Below are 17,116 nucleotides of genomic sequence, written 5' to 3'. Positions count from 1 at the left end.
CCCCAAACCTCGCAGATCTCACCTTCCCGCAACAGATCCTCACCGCACGGTCAGATCAGCCAACGTTTGCAGATTCAGCTCCCTATTCACAGCTTTCAGCATCTACGTTTTCAGCACGTCGTCGTCGTCATTGCCGTCGTCACCGACATAGAGTCAGAATTCAACAGATACAAGATTTGCAGATTTCAGTCCTTAGCGTTTTCAGTTTCAGCCTGTCTCGTCGACGCCTGCATCATCGTCGACATCGTCGACAAGTCCATTGCATTGTAGATATTTGTGCAATCAATAGTAGACCGCTCTCGCCATAGAGAGTGGGGCCTTCGGAGGAGGGTTTGACAGTCATATTCTTCTCTCTCTATCTCTCAGTATCAGCACCTTCATTCACAGTGTTTGCCACTTTGTTGTGATCATTTGCACTCTCTCACTAAAGGAACGGAAGGCTCTCCCTTCCGTAATAAAAAGGAACCCTTGAGCACAGTTCGGAGCACTCATCTTGAGCAAAGTTCTATCTATCAGTATCAGCACCTTCATTCACAGTGTTTGCCACTTTGTTGTGATCATTTGCACTCTCTCACTAAAGGAACGGAAGGCTCTCCCTTCCGTAATAAAAAGGAACCCTTGAGCACAGTTCGGAGCACTCATCTTGAGCAAAGTTCAACATTCACTTCCACTGCACCTTACACTGCGGGTACTCCTTGAGATGCTTGTTGCTGCGTCGTCGACAACGATGACGACAAGGCTATGGTTAAATGTTGAAAATGCTAGTGACTGACGGTTTTGATCTGCACCTTACTGGCAATGAAGGGGCTGAAATCTGCATGCTGAAAACGCTGAACTGCTGGCTGAAATCTGAGATACTGCATGCTCAAAACGCTGGTGCTAAAGGGCTGCAAACGCTGATGAGAAGGGCTGGAAAACGCTGGGTACTTGGTGCCTGGTACTGCGGGGTGCATTGGTACTGCTGGTCCCTGTATTCTCTAACGCCCAAGGAGCTTCATTTATAGGTAACAAATGCTGGGTCGAGCAGCCTCCTAAATCAGCCCACAATTTGGAAGATGAAAATTTACTTATTAACAAATGCAATGCTAAGAGGTGGTTCATAGGCAGTAAAATGCATATATGCCGACTGACTGTACTGTGCAAGAGAGGATATGCAACTATGACCGGCCGATGCATGCACGTCCTGCTAGAGGCTTACAAAGTGCCAGGCTAGGTCCTAAGCTAGACTACGACTGACGCTAGACTATAGCAGGAGCTTGTTGACGTGGCGCAAGGGCAGTGCGCACGTGACAAAAAAGGAGTAAGTGCTCACGTTAAGGGAAGAGCAAGAGGAAATAAGGAGGAGTTTGCCCTCTCTCGCGCTCTCTTTGTCAAGGGCACACTTCTCTCTCTTCCGCTCTCAACTAAGCTAAAGGAAGCAGAACACATAACCTTGATTGTAGTTAGACTTTGTTTTCGAATTCCTAAGTTGTCAGTAATTAAAAAATATCAAGTTCAAAAGCGTCCTTTTTGTTTGGCAACATTGTGTTGTGTCTTGTCTCTCACCTTTTTCCCACAGCAAGAACCCAGTGTTGATCCTGACTCACCGACCGCAGTAAAACGCCTCGACACGGAGCCCAAGTTCCCTTAGCAAGTGGCCCGTGGCACTAGCATGGCATTCTTAAGCCCCAAGCAAGGAGACAAAATCATGATAAGGTTATGGTCACAAACAACCATAGAAGTAAGTGTGGTAATCAACAGACCCCTCCTTATCACTCAACTCACATAAGGTGCACACATAATGAGATAGGGAAGTAAAGCTTCTGCCTAAAAGGCTCAACCACCAATAACATATAATGCAAACCTAGGCCAACAAGGGCGTGAGTTACTTGCCCCCACGTACTTGTGTAAATGCATGCAGAGTTTATGCCGAAAGCCCTTTCCCAAACGCAAAAGCTACTATAAATCTAGTAGCGCGAAGGCACATTCCTGATTGTATGAAGCCATTAATATCACAAATGCAAAAGCAATTATACATCAGGCAGAGCAGAAGTCAAATTCTCTTGTCAAGGCCAGCTTCATTGCCTTAAAACCATCAGAAGGGTCGTACCAGTTGCGGTGAAACCAGGTCGAGCTTGGTGAGAACGGGGCATTTGGGCGAGAACGATGAGAAGCTCGCGTACAAAACATGCAGAATAGGCCGCTGTCGAAGACATCTTTCCATGTGAGATGATAGGAAATGATGAGGAACTCGAGACTAGGCCGCCATCTTTCCATGTGAAATGATGACTACTGACTCTCTCCATTTTTTTTGTTTGGAAAGAAAAACCTGCCTCTCCTCCCAAAAGGCAGAGGCCATAGAGATGGGTTCTCTTTTTCCTTGGCTAAAATTACATTTTAATTTTTGAATGTAGGAATTTAGCGATTGGTGGTAGAAGTTAGTGGGGCATTCATTAAAAAAATCAGCAGTGATGGAGGATTCTTTTCTCGGGAAGCATAATTTTGAGGTACCCTGACATAATTGGCCAATTGTTACTCATCATCTTGATCATGGGTTACAGCCCAACACTCCATCAACCAAAGACTGGCTCAACTGGTCGAGAGTGGCCAAATTGAGCTCGAAATTCTTTGACCTTGTCTCCTTTGTGCTCAACCTACTGGAGCGTTCTTCGTCATCAAATAATCATGGCCCCACTCAGCCTCCATGTACCTCCTCCTGTGTTGCTCCTTTCCCAAATCCTACACAAGCTCCACACTCATTGATCCCTCCGTTCTCCCTTCATTGTCCGCTATCTTAGTGCCCCTTTGTGAGCCCTCCGCACATGGCCCCTGAGGTTGTTCAATGACTAGAGCAGGGTCCACCTCCTCCATCTAGTCATTGGGAATTTGAGATGGACAGCGATGGAGGTGTTGTAAGGACGGCCTCCATGGGGGCATATAAAGAGATGTAGGGGCTCACTTTTCAAGCTGAGGAACTTACAAGAGAGCCCGTCATCAGCGTCTACAGAGACCAAAGATTTCTTGTGGCTGCATTTGCGTAGAGGCCCCAAAGCAAGGCTTGTAGCAAAAGAGCTTCAATAGCTCTAGTTCGTCATGGGGAGTAGCAAGGGAGAGGAGGCCATGTGATCAAGTGCAATCGCAATGAATTATTAGCAGCATGGACGGCTCCAAGAATTAGCACATTATTTTCCATGCAAGCATCAAAAGCTTTTCATTTTTGCAAGAAGACTCGGGAATGATCGAGTAGCCCAGACCACTTGGGGCTCTCTATATTTTTTTTCTTTATTTCAAAAGATTAATCTACTACATTCATCTATGATGAACCTGCGTCTAGTGATGTCTTCATGAGACTTGTTGGGAAATCTACATCTGTCAACGAACTCCTCTCTTGCTACAAAATTCATGTACGCCCCTCCTGTCCCTCAAGCTATTTGGAGTTTGGACCACAAGCTCTTAGAAAGCATCCCTTCTTCTAGCTCTCAAGTGTACTCACTCTAAGGGTAGTGTGCAGGGTGTAGTGGCGGTTATATAGCTGCACCGCTAGATGTCAACCTCATAATCTTTAACCTTCAAAGACATCCACCCTCTCTTCTTGATTGGTTTCTCAACATTAATGAGCAGATACAAGTCCTTCATCACATACCAATGTCCAACTCGAGGCTTTACTGGGTTGCAGTCCACACTGATCAAATAAGTCTTTTGCAGGAGTCCACAACCTCTTTAAGGAAATTGTGCTCCATGGCTTGATCTTCTTGCAGCACACCAATATACTTGTCCAAATCCCCACAAGGCTTGAGAAGAGTGAGAAACTACTAGCCAAAGACCTCTTTTTTAATGTGTCCTTGGATGACTGCTAGAATCTGCTCCAAAATCCTTTTCAAACTCTCTCTCTCTCTCTCTCTCTCTCTCTCTCTCTCTCTCTCTCTCTCTCTCTCTCTCTCTCTCTCTCTCTCTCTCTCTCTCTCTGTGGAATGCCAAAACCCACACCCCCAAAAAATGTAGAGGAGGAGGTAGAATAGACCATTCATATACACAACATGGGATTGATGGGAGCCTCTCCCTCTCTCTTGTATTCTTTTGGATGAGATTATACAACAATTTGGGCGTCCCCCCCCCCCCCCCCCTCTCTCTCTTATATTCTTTTGGATGAGATGATAGGAAATGATGAGAGTAGCGTCATAGGAAACAACCCCATGAGGAAATCAAGACTAGGCCGCCATCTTTCCATGCGAGATGATGAGAACTTAGGAATGATGAAAGTAGGTGGTACCACTACCAGCTAAGTTTTATTCAAAAATAACTAAGAATCCAAAGGGATTCTCTCCATTTTTTTGTTTGAAAAGAATAGCCTGCCTCTCCTCCTTTTTGGCCTGCCCAAAGGGCAAAGGCCATAAAGATGGGTTATCTGTTTCCTTGGCTAAAATTACATTTTAATTTTTTAATGTAGGAATTTAGTGATTGGTGGTAGAAGTTAGTGGGCATTCATTAAAGGCATCAGCAATGATGGAGGATTCTTTTCTTGAAAAGCATAATTTTGAGGTACCCTGACATAATTGGCCAATTGTGACTCATCATGATGATCATGGGTTACAGCCCAACGCTCCATCGACCAAAGACTAGCTCAATTGGTCGAGAGTGGCCAAATTGGGCTCAAATTTCTTTGACCTTGTCTCCTTTGTGTTCAACCTGCTGGAGCGTCCTCTCGTCACCAAAAAATCATGCCCCCACTCAGCCTCCATGTACCTCCTCCTCTGCTGCTCCTTTCACAGATCCTACACAAGCTCCACATCCTTGGATCCCTCCGTTCTCCCTTCATCATCCGCTCTCTTAGCACCCCTTTGTGAGCCCTCTGCACATGGACCCTGAGGTTGTGCAAGGAATAGAGCAGGGCCCACCACCTCCATCTAGTCATTGGAAATTTGAGATGGATAGCGATGGAGTTGTCGTAAGGACGGTGAAAGGGCGGTGGTAATGCGTGTGCTAGTCTCCACCCAACCATGCTATCTCATAGCCTCCCCCTAGCATACACACTATCAAGTCGTGCCGGTGGCCTTGCCCATAGGACCCATGTCCTTACATTACCCCCCCCCCCCCTTGGAGAATCGTTTTCGTCCTCGAAAACGAACGTAGGAAAACGTTTCTTAAGCGCGGAGACATTCTCCCATGTAGAACCTTCTTCAGGTCTATCTAGCAATTTTACCAACACCTGTTGTCTGACATGATGTCTGGTGCGAAGCTCATGAGAATCCAAAATCTTTTCGGGCTCATGAGGAATGCTTGGCGGTTCGATAAGGTCAACTAACACACCTGTGTCAATGACGTTATCATTTTGTCCTAGTTGTTTTCGTAAACGGCTAACATGAAAAACAAGATGAACTCGTGAGTGCTCTGGGAGAGCTAACTTATAGGCCACTTGACCTATACGTTTGAGAATTGTAAACAGCCCACAATAGCGTGGTGAAAGTTTAGCAGTTTTTCCCGTCTTCAGACTTTCTGAATGCTCCGAAACTTTGAGGAAAACCTTGTCTCCTTCTTCGAAAGTAGCAAGATGACGATGCTCATTTGTGTACTTCTTATATCGATATTGAGCTTGCTTAACATTCTGTCGAGCAACTCGAAGCATGTCAAAATGGTCTTGGAGAAAATCCTTCGCTTGTTGTATCTTCTCCTTAGCCAACCCCACCGTAACGTGTGATCTAGGTTGAAATCCATATAAAAGCATAAATGGACTAAACCCTGTAGTCACATGCTTTGAACTATTATAAGAAAATTCCAATATAGGTAAGTAGTCTTCCCAATTGGTTTGCTTCTTGCTAACGTACGCTCGTAGCATATCCTCTAGCACTTGATTAACTCTTTCTGTTTGACCATCCGTTTCTGGATGATCATCCGTACTTAGATTAACTTTAGTTTCCAACTTTTGGAACACAGCTCTCCAGAAGTGATTATCAAACTTTCGATCTCTGTCATTAATGATACTAGCTAGAAGACTGTAGAGTTTATATATATGCTCTACAAATAGCCGTGCTAATTCCGGTGTCTTAACTGTAGTCTTAGTGGAAATGAATTGACCCATCTTTGTGAGACGGTCTACAATTACCCAAATGGCATCATGGCCACGATTTGTAGTAGATAGTCCTACTACAAAATCCATAGAGATACTCTCCCATTTACCTTGTGGAATCTCTAAAGGATGTAAAAGGCCACCTACCTTGAGGCGCTCTACCTTATTAACTTGGCACTGTTGGCAGTTTAGTACGTACTCTTGAACATCATGATGTAAGCCCGGCCAATAAAATTGCCATCGAACTAAGGCATACGTCTTACGAATACGTGGATGACCAGCACTTCGACTATCGTGACACTCAAATAAGATTTGGCGCCTAGTGTTTGAGTCCTTTGGCACACATACTCTACCTTTGTGGAGTAAGTAGCCATCATCAATGGAAAAATTCTTCCATCGCTTCAACTCTTCCTGAGTAGGGGTGGAGCTCTGTGTGTTGGAGTTTTTATCTGCGCGTGTAGAGACATGTTGATCTGGTTATTCAGAGACATGTGAATGTGAGGGATCCCTTTTTAAAACTGCACTCCACACTTTAGCATATGATTGATCTTGTGCACACTTGCCACGTAATGACTCTAAAAATCCACTCTTTATTTCCGTGAAATCGAGTGAATTAATATGAGGCATCCGACTTAGTGCATCCGCTATACATTATATCGCCCCTTGTGATATCGTAGCTTACAATCATAGTCTTGAAGGATTTCGGCCCATCTAGCTTTACGGCCCTTCAAGTCCATTTGAGTAGTAAACCATTTGATACTCTCATGGTCAAAAACTACTTCAAACTCGGCACCATATAAATAGTGTCACCACTTTCGTAAAGCGTGAATTATGGCATAGAGCTCTCTCTCATAGACAGGATAATTTTGTTGAGCTCTATCTAACTTTTTACTTTCAAAGGCTAAAGGTCTTCCCTCCTAGAGAAGTACCGCACCAATTGCTATATTCACTAGCATCAGTCTCTACCACAAACGGCTTAAGTGGGTTGACGATTGCTAGGATGGGAGCAGTGGCTATAGCTACCTTGAGCTGTTCGAAACTGCATTTTTGGGCTTCTTCCCAAGAAAAGGTCTCACCTTTTGCTTTAAGCTTATCCGTCATTGGAACAGTGATTTTGGCATATCACGGATATATTGTCAATAAAATCCAGCCATGCCTAAAAATATTTGAAGCTCCTCAACCGTGTTGGGATGTGGCCATCGAAGAATGGCAGCAACCTTGTCAGTGTCCATCTTGATGCCAGAATAAGAGATCACATGACCAAGGTAATGTATCTCTATTTTAAAGAAATTGCACTTGCTTTGCTTAGCATGCAACGCGTGAGCTCGTCTCCAAGATAGGGACGTAAGACACTATCCATGAGTGTCATAAATGTAGCTGGAGCATTGGTTAGACCAAAAGGCATAACCAAAAATTCAAAATGCCCGAACCGTGTTCTCAAGGCAGTTTTGGAGATATCTTGTAGTAGGATACACACCTAGTGGTATTCTGAATAAAGATCTATCTTTGTATAGTATCTTGCCCCGTGGAGTTGATCAAACAACTCATCCACTCGAGGTAGAGGATACTTGTTCTTGATGGTTATCGCATTTAATCCGCGATAATCTACGCACATGCGTATAGTACCATCTTTCTTTTTTACCAATAGAATTGGTGATGCCCAAGGTGAAGTGCTAGGTCTAATGAAACCACGAGCGAGGTAGTCAGCCAATTGACTCTCAACCTCTTGGATTCTTTAGCACTTATATGATAAGGTGGTTTACTCACCGGTTTAGTGCCTGGAAAGACATCTATGCCATGCTGCACATCACGTATAGGGGGTAAACCCGGTGGTAAATCACTTGAGAACACATCACTATACTCCGTGAGTAAGTGAGTCAGCTTTTGCCGTGCAAAGGAGAAGTAAACTAGAGTTATGTTGGGATGGAGAATCTTGTAATTCCTGTAATGTTTGTTTTACAACAGTTGCACGTTGCTCTATAGAATTAAAATTGAGAGCACTTTGCTCGTTAGATTTGTTAACACTTTGTTTATCAGTAGATTGTCTCTTATTCCTCTTGGAACGTGTGGGAGATCTACCTCGCCATTGGCTCTTAGCCACATTGCTCTTAGCAAAATTAGTCTTAGTGTAGGGAACATTTCCTTTCCTCTTGTTCATCATCATATCTTTGGGCATGACTGATGGCTTCTTCCAAAGTTTTTTGATATCGGGTCTTGACATGAAGACGATAGTCTTTGTCAAGACCCCTATTAAAACCCCGTATCTTTTGGAATTCATCTAGACCTTCTAGTTTTAATATGATTTCCCGATACTTCGAAAGGTACTGTGTGAGAGAGAGGCCAGACATGCGGCATGCATCCCATGCTAACCAATTCTTATCTTCTTCATTGGAGTCCAAAAACTCTTTGGAGAAAGAAGCTTGAAATGCAGCCCAAGACGGAGGACGAGCATCCATTGGAAATGTCATCCACCACTTATAGGCCTTTCCTTTAAGAGATAGACTTGTTTCCACAGCCGTCTTTATATCCGGGGTGTGTCTCAATCGATGAATATCACTCCATTTGTGTAAGAACATATTGACCGCATCCTTGTTGCGATCACGCTCTTCCCCATGAAATTCAGGAATGGTGATATTCTTAAGTAATGCATTGCTACCTTCTTTATCTTCTGCATCACTTGTCTCTTGGACTCCTTGAGTCGTGCGAGCTTGGTTCCCTTGAACCGTGCCACTATTCATAAATTTCACAAGTAACTCCGTAGGATTGGTAACATTTGCATTGAGTGCAGAGAGGTTGCTTTCAAGTACGCTTTGGCGATGTTCCAAAGTCTTGAAAGAAGCCATATCTACAAGCCCATGATCTCCTAGATCATCATCATCATGCATATTAGTGTCAGCAGCACCCGTGGTGCCCTGATTTTGATCTACGTGCTCAGAATCAAATGTGTGTGTAGGTGGGATATCCTCACTAGCCATGGTAAACACACACTAATGCAAAGAGAGAGAAAAAAACGACAACTTGTACCTTGAGAAATTGAAGTCTTTGTGTTTTGTATGCTCCGCGATTTGCGTTGCATGCGAACCTCACCTTGCAGGAATTTGAGCGCTTCACTTGTCGTTCGTTGTAAGAACACCTTTCATGATTCTTCACAAAAACCCGTCGTTTTTGTGAAGGCTTTTGTTCACTTTGAAGCTACCTCCTTGAGGGAAAAGGAATTTTTGGAGGAAAACTTGCCTTCCTCCAAGAAGTGAAAAGGAAGGGTGAAGCTACTTCCTTGAAGTTTGAAGCTTTCCCTTTCCTTCTAGCTTTCCTTTTAACACAAGTAGGCTATCTTTCCTTGTCATACACAACAAGGGTCAATAGCTTGATGGTAAAGTGTTGGCCTGTTACCCTCATGGGGTGGGTTCAACCCTCCTTTGTGTAAGGGTTAAGCGGGCCTTCATACACGCACAGCCTCGGTGCCGTCGAGTTGTCGGTCGAGTTTGCCTTGGTTGCCCACCTTGGTCGCGCACTGTGGAGGTCGTAAGTGGGGCGGCCGTGGTTGGCTGTCGTTGCCTGTCCATGCGTTGCACACAGGAAAGCGTGCCTGTCTTCTTTTGCTACATAGCGGAGACGTCGTTGTCTACGGAACGTGGGAGAGAAGCAGAGCGTCGCACGCACATGCAACCCGCTTTTCGCCTCTTCCCAAGAATAGCTCGGATACCAGTGAAAGGGCGGTGGTAATGCATGTGCTAGTCTCCACCCACATGTGCTATCTTATAGCCTCCTCCTAACGTACACACTGTCCGGCCGTGCCGATGGCCTTTCCCATAGGACCCATGTCCTTACAGACGGCTTCCATGCGGGCATATAAAGCGATGTAGGGGCTCATTTTTCAAGCTAAGGAACTCACAAGAGAGCCCATCATTGTTGATGCCTACAAAGACCAAAGATTTCTTGTGGTTGCATTTGCGTAGAGGCCCCAAAGCAAGGCTCGTAGCAATAGAGCTTCAACAGCTCTAGTTCGTCATGGGGAGTAGCAAGGGAGAGGAGGCCACATGATCAAGTGCAATCGCAATGAATTACTAGCAGTATGGATGGCTCCAAGAATTAGCACATTATTTTCCATGAAAGCATCAAAAGCTTTTCATTTTTGCAAGAAGACTCGGGAATGATCGAGTAGCCCAGACCACTTGGAACTCTCTATATTTTTTTTCTTTTTTTCAAAAGGATTCATCTACTACATTTATCTATGATGAACTTGCATCTAGCAATGTCTTAATGAGACTTGTTGGGAAAGCTACATCTGTCAACGAATTCCTCTCCTGCTTCAAAATTCATGTACACCTCTCTTGTCCCTTAAGCTGTTTGGAGTCTGGAGCACGAGCTCTTAGAAAGTGTCCCTTCCTCTAGCTCTCAAGTGTAATCACTCTAAGGGTAGTGTGCAGGGTGTAGTGGTGGTTATATAGCTGCACCGCTAGATGTCAACCTCGTAATTTTTAGCCTTCAAAGACATCCACCCTCTCTTCTTGATTGGTTTCTCAACATTAATGAGCAGATAGAGGCAGAGGGATTGGATGTTCAGGCCAAGTATTGCCTTGTTTTCTGTGGATTACTTGGTCAAAAGAGGCAAAGCTAGCAGCTACTGTGTTGGCTGCAAGGCAACACGTTAGAAACCCACTAAGGGATTAGATGGAGGTGACATTTGGCTTAACAAGTGCATGCTTGTATCTCAACACTCCAAAACATTGTCGTGCTTATGAAGTTTTGAGATATGCGTTTGAATGTAGGAGTGTTTGTAAGTGTATTGCCACAAAGTTTAGTCAAGCAATTCTACCTGCCTATAACTGATTTGAGGTAGAACTTACTTGTCTCATTTCTTGCCTTAGTGACCAATGCTTGCTTGGTCGGGTAAGGCATTCATACTTTGATTTGAAAGTATAACCCCTAGATCTACATGCTTTTGTAAGTTTGTAGCTGTTCTAGAGCTAATTAACATGTTTTAAGGTGAGTCATAATCTTGCATATTTTCGTTGTTCCGCACCTTGGTCAAAGATGTGAGCAAGTTCATTAAAAGAGTAGCTTGGTGATGTTCACCAAATGGATGGGCTATGACAAAGCAAGAGGGGTGTATTCAGAAACTTGTAGATGTTGAGGCTTGTATTCAAGAGATCCCAGCTGAAAGTTTGGTGCAAAATGAGAAAAGTGCCTACTCCCCATCTGAAAGTTTGTAGAGAAAGCGATTGAAGTTTTGGATTATGTTGGCACTATCCACCGACTTTGTGCTATTCTTGGCATGGACTTGTTCAAGACTCTCCATAGACTGCAACCTAGTCTGGACAACTCTACATCAAGCAAGTGTAGCACTTTGGTGGCTTTTGCCTTACCACAGATCAACTCTCCCCGAGTCCTTCATCACACGCCAAAGTCACACTACAGATTAAGATATCACCCTTGCTTTGTGTCAATCTAGAGGAGAGATGTACTCTACTCTTGTTTCTTCCAATCAAGTGCACCCTATTGGTGGCTTTTGCATTACCATATATAAAAGCACTTCAAGTTCTCATGTGTACTATTATTAAAATCCTCCAGATTCCCAAAAGGCAAGGAAGTTAATGCATAGGAGATGAGGCCCATAGTTCCCTTAAAAAAGTGACGACCTACATCTGTGAGGTAAGACCTACACTATTTTTGCATTAAATTTGATCTCTATAAATCATATATAGCTACTCGATGTAACCCATATTAGACTCCCTGATCCAAATCCATGCTCTATCATGAAAGCTTTAGCTTAATGAGGAATTCATTGAGGTAAGCCTTTAGCTCACACTCATGGTGGTGAGAACAAACCCTTAAGCCAAGCATGCACCATTTATGTACATAGTCACATTTTCCCTATAGAACCTATAAAGCCTCACACATACTACTCATTCCCTATACACATGCTACACACTTGATATCCACATGCTACTTGTGGTAGCTCACATGACCCTTGCCATTTGCACTTGTAGTGCATATTCATCCAATCATTGATTTCACTTCTCCACATTGTGCCTATAAATGGACACTATCCAAAGCTTGCAATCCCTCTCTTTGATTTGAATCAATCAAGAAAGTTTGCCTCTTATTGCATTGAGTACATTTCTCTAATTTACCCATTCTTGATTGTTATAAATCTATTATTATGATGAATGCCTTGTTGGTCTATCCACCATAGGCATTATAGAGATTAGATGGTGTGGACTACACACACACAGAGTTGTAATTGTGAATCCTTCCTAGGATCACATAAGACAGCAAGGTCATCATAGAGATTTCCCTTGGCAAGGCATTTGGTGATGGTAGCCATGTCCAAGTTATTGATGGAGGTGTATAACTTCTCCACCATTGTTGAGCCGCTCATTGGTAGGGCCTTGTGATACTTGTGGTGGGCATAGATGATAGCCATCCTCACAATCGTGATGTTGGGAATGGGCGCACACACACACACACACACACACACACACACACACACACACACACACACACACACACACAGATAAGGAACTCAACCCAAGACAATGAGCAACACTGAATGATAATGGATAGAAGAACCATGAAAATATACATAGGTGGTGGCTTATATAGCCCAAATGATGTGCATGTGCCATCATTGAATGGGTTAGTGTGACCTAATCAACTGTGTCAGGTGGAGAGAGCTAAGCTAGAGAGGTATCTCATCGTGGAGCTAAATTTAGTTCGTAAGGTGAGGCTAACCATTGAGATGACACATAGCTCAATGTTAACCCTCACAGCTCACGGACACCCTATCACCTACAACGGACGTTGTAACCTATGGCGGACATTGTATTATTTATTTGGTAGAGTCAGGTACCGGGCTTATCGGTCCAATAGGAAAAGGGTAAGAGTGATCGCCGATGAGAGGCGCACTCTAACTGGAACATTCAAGGGATTACTTGGCTAAGCATGGGCGCCCAAGTGTGAATGGGGCGAGCTCATATAAAAGTCAACTAAACCTAAAATCCACTCATTCTCTCATTTGTGCAATAGAAGAGTGCTCTTGCTCCATCTCCATCTTCTTCTTCTTCTTCATCTCTTTGTGTGTGAGAGAGAGAGAGAGTGAGAGAGGGAGAGAGAGGGAGTGTGTGGGCGATTGAGCATTACGAAGGCATGACGGCGGTGAAGCGGTTGAGCGCGGCGTAGCAGCGTCTCCTTCTTCTTCACGGCGAGGAATCCTCCACGAAGCAAGCGTAGAGAGGTGAGTGACACACCATCGCCTTCTTTGAGCTTACTAGTTTAGGCTTGTTGTGTGCTTGGAGCCATTTGTGGCTCGCACACGGTGTATCGGCAAGTTCCTTGCATTGACACGTGCGACATACGCGCACATTTTTGGCGCCGCTGCCGGGGAATGCCATACATGAAGCTCGAGTAGCACTCTGTGCTTCTCCGTGGTGCAATTTCTATTGTAGGAAAGGTAAGGAAAGAGTGTGTGTGTGTTGAGAAGAGGGGTTTGGTGTTATACTGTGTGTTTTTTTTGTTAATGGAGTTTTCAAAGGTTCTGTGTTTATTCTCTGTGTATTAAGGTAGTTAGTTTTCTTTGTTAATAGAGATTTCAGAGGTTCTGTGTTTATTCTCTGTGTATTAAGGTAGTTAGTTTTCTGTGTACAGTAAGTAGGAAGTAGATTAGGGAGAGTTAATAGAGTGTGTTAGTGTGTAAGAGTAGGTATATTAGCTAGAAGTAGGTAGATAGAGTGTGTGTGTGCTCTCGCGCAGGCCGCGGCGATTTTTTTTTAAAAATAAAAAATTTAAAGGTAGAACCGGGATCGGGAATATCTCCCAGACCCAAGCCCAAGCTCACGCTCAGGCCTAGGCCTCAGTCGCCTTTTAAAAAAACAAATTTTAGCTTCACACGTAGCTAAAAATTGATTTTTTGAGGACCAACGGAACGTCAGATGCCCGAAAATTGTGCTGTAAAGCACATAGCGACCCTTTAAGTGATACGCTCGTTTCGAGCTATCACACACTTCAATAAAAAAAATCAAACATTAAAAAAACATAAAAAAAACATCAAAAACAAGAAAAAATCAAGTAGAAAACGGGGTGCAAAACACCCACAAAACAAAGCAAGTAACCTTTGAGGGTACTTGCCGACACTTGTAGGGCACCCAAAGCACATGTATCTACGCTCTGGTTATGTGCTAGAGTCCGAACAACTAGCTAGTGCTTCAATTTACGAGGGTACTCACTATCCTTCCATGCTAGGGTCTACGCCCTCGGCGGGGACCCAAGGTAGTGCAACCCAAGACCCAAATATAGCGGCTAGCGACTCTTCCTCTGACTACGATATTATGGAAGAGCATCTTACACAAAGCCCCAGGGGAACAAATGAAACCGTACCTAGCTGGGCCCAACAACCTGGAACTAGTGTTTTTAGCCATTTTATGGAAACTTTTAGTAGAGCTACGCGCTCTGAATCTATAGCTAGTGAAGTAAACGAAGAGGGTGGGGAAGTAGAATCACCATTCACATCTCCTGTAGACCCCACACTCCCTCATAGTGTCCACGTGGACATTCTACCTACCTCATTTAATGAGGGCCCTACCGAGCTACCACCTTCCAAAGTCACCTCTAAGGTAGCGGTGACTAAAAGTCAAAACACGGGAAGCAACATTGCATCCACCTCACGGCAACCCTCTAGTACACCAAGTTTGGACGGGGTATTTCTCAATGAAAATTGGGAATATGACCTACACACGGAGACTTTGACCGACCTATACATGGGCTACACATACCATGTGGGTTGGTTAGAAGTTGTACAATCTACATCTAGTGCCACTAGTCTAGAGGAACAACAACACATGATCTGCAATGTCATCCATAGGATTATCCAGTCCGAGAGGCAAAATCGAGGAATAAACATACCTTCAACGGGTCCTATGCAATTTTTAGACACGGACAAAGGGAAACAACCCACTCTATCACAAATGGAGACTTCCCCAATGAGTCCCATCGATCCCCCATATGTTGTTTCGCTAGGGGTCTCAATGCAATCTGAGCCCACAAGTGATAGCTTTACTTTTCCAAGTCTAGCTCATCTTTCCCTTGATGACACCATGGCTACCATGCCTACCCCAATGATGGGCATGCCAAGAAACACGCCATGGACCTCATTTGCTAGTAAAGCACGACTACATGTTAGCTCAATGCCTGCAATAGTACCTACAAGTGCGTACCGATCGTATGCACCTATGGGTCCACGTACTCATGTAGTCCCTACCCCTCCCATTGTTTCAACTACCTATGCTCCACAACCACAACACCCAAGTTCTTATTTCCATGGGACTATACCGGCTAGCATTAGCATGTCACATCCGACGTCTGCTATGCCTAGGGCCACCCATATGAACTATGGACCACCACATGGCACAACATCATACCAAACGTGGAACCCAAGGGCTTCCTATGTGCCAAGCCCAATGCCAATACCTACTCCACATGTAGTCTCTGGAGCACCTTCACCCACGGTGCCTTCTCACTTAGGTGACTTGGCAACATTTGCTCAAGCTATTGGTCGATCTATTGCTGAGAATATGCGTAACATGCCTAATAGAGAGCCTAGAAGTAAGGCAGTACAAATAGCCAAGCTCACACAAAAATTTAGCGGAGACGGGGATGTAAGAAAGCATATCGAAGTGTTTGAACAAATATGTGATTCTCTAGGAGAACACAGTGACCTACATAAGAGCAATGCTTTAAGCCTAACCTTAAGTGAAAAGGCTGGGGATTGGTATAGAACCCTAAGGGTGGAAGAAAAAACGATTTACCCTACTCTTAGGAGACTATTCTTAAAAGAATACATACGAGAGGGAGTGCTTTGGGGTGTAGCCTCTCAGCTTCAGAAAGCCCAACGAGAGGAAGGAGAGTCGGTGAGAGACTTTATAAGTCGCTTGAAGCATTTGAATTCTCGTTGTAATCCAAATGAGCGCTTCAACAATAACCAATTTCTTGATAGATTCATTAGGGGATTACGACATGAGGATATCTACAATGGCCTAGTCATTAGAGGTATCACCACTTGGGAAGCAGTCACCACCAATGCGATCCAATTGGAGGATAATTTAATGATTCAAGGAGAAAGAGTGTCTGTTGAGCCTAAATCTATTAGCTCGCAAGGATCGGGGCATCAGCCAATGACCCTAAAGCCTATTGCTAAGGAGCCAAAGATATATGAGATGACTTTAGCAGATCTCACCAAGGCTATTCAAGAGAGTCTTAGAGACAATCGTGCTCCACAAAATAATCATATGTATTCAAGAAGGGAGCAACAATGGTGCTCAGTATGCTATGGACCGCATAGTACCAGTGAATGCCCTACTTTTAGAGTAAAATTCAATGGGAACTACAATGCATGTGGAAGGTATGGTCATCAAGCTAAGGATTGCATAGTATTTAAGTGCGCGATGGCCAATAGACCAACCTTAGCATGGACAGACACACCTCGAGTGCCTGCATTGATGCCGGCCCCACCTCTTGAACAAACAACACAACACATGGTCCCTAGGGCCCAAAATGTTGTTCAAACAACACCCTTACCACCTCCAGTGCTAGGACCGCAACCACTACATCCGAGAATCACTTCTGTGAATCAAGTGGGTTGTGAGTCATCTATTTCTTGTTTGGAAGGCTATGAGGAAGATATAGATCCTAATATCGCCTATGGGATGGATGTGCTTGAAGAAAGTCCACAATACTACATGGAGGACTATTGGGGACAAGTCAAACCTGTATATCAAGTAGCTGCTCTTACGACAAGAGCCCAAAATATCAATTACACTGCTAAGAGACCACCTCTTCAATGCTATGAGTGTGGAGGTCCACATCGTGTAGCCGAGTGTCCTATTAGGCTACAAAAGAACGCCACACTAATGCAAACCAATCAAGCAAGCACGTCTACAATGCCGATACTCATGTGTAATCGATGTGGCATAGATCATTTGATTGCCCAATGTCCAAATAATCCAAATGCACCGAAGATCACGCCATTAAACTTGATTGATGTTATCGAGGAGCCATCACCAAGTACACCGGTGGTAC

The 17,116-nt window shown here is 44.1% G+C and overlaps 1 protein-coding gene across 2 annotated transcripts in view; it reads right to left on the bottom strand.

Moving 5' to 3' along the window:
* The window catches only part of LOC147427619 (Myb domain protein), a 95,652-nt gene extending 93,347 nt beyond the window's left edge, over window positions 1-2,305 (bottom strand). The window contains exon 1 of one of the 2 annotated variants that reach the window (XM_086496572.1): window positions 2,090-2,305. In XM_086496572.1, coding sequence (XP_086352698.1) covers window positions 2,090-2,203 — 114 coding nt within the window. In that variant the 5' untranslated portion in view covers window positions 2,204-2,305. The remainder of the gene's footprint in view (window positions 1-2,089) is intronic. The other variant, XM_086496571.1, reaches the window with a different exon arrangement.
* Between the last annotated feature and the right edge of the window lie 14,811 nt (window positions 2,306-17,116).

This window comes from Adiantum capillus-veneris, chromosome 23, assembly GCF_014529385.1.
Source record: "Adiantum capillus-veneris isolate H3 chromosome 23, ASM1452938v2, whole genome shotgun sequence".
Lineage (NCBI taxonomy): Eukaryota > Viridiplantae > Streptophyta > Polypodiopsida > Polypodiales > Pteridaceae > Adiantum > Adiantum capillus-veneris.
This window is presented reverse-complemented; position numbering and strand designations above follow the sequence as displayed.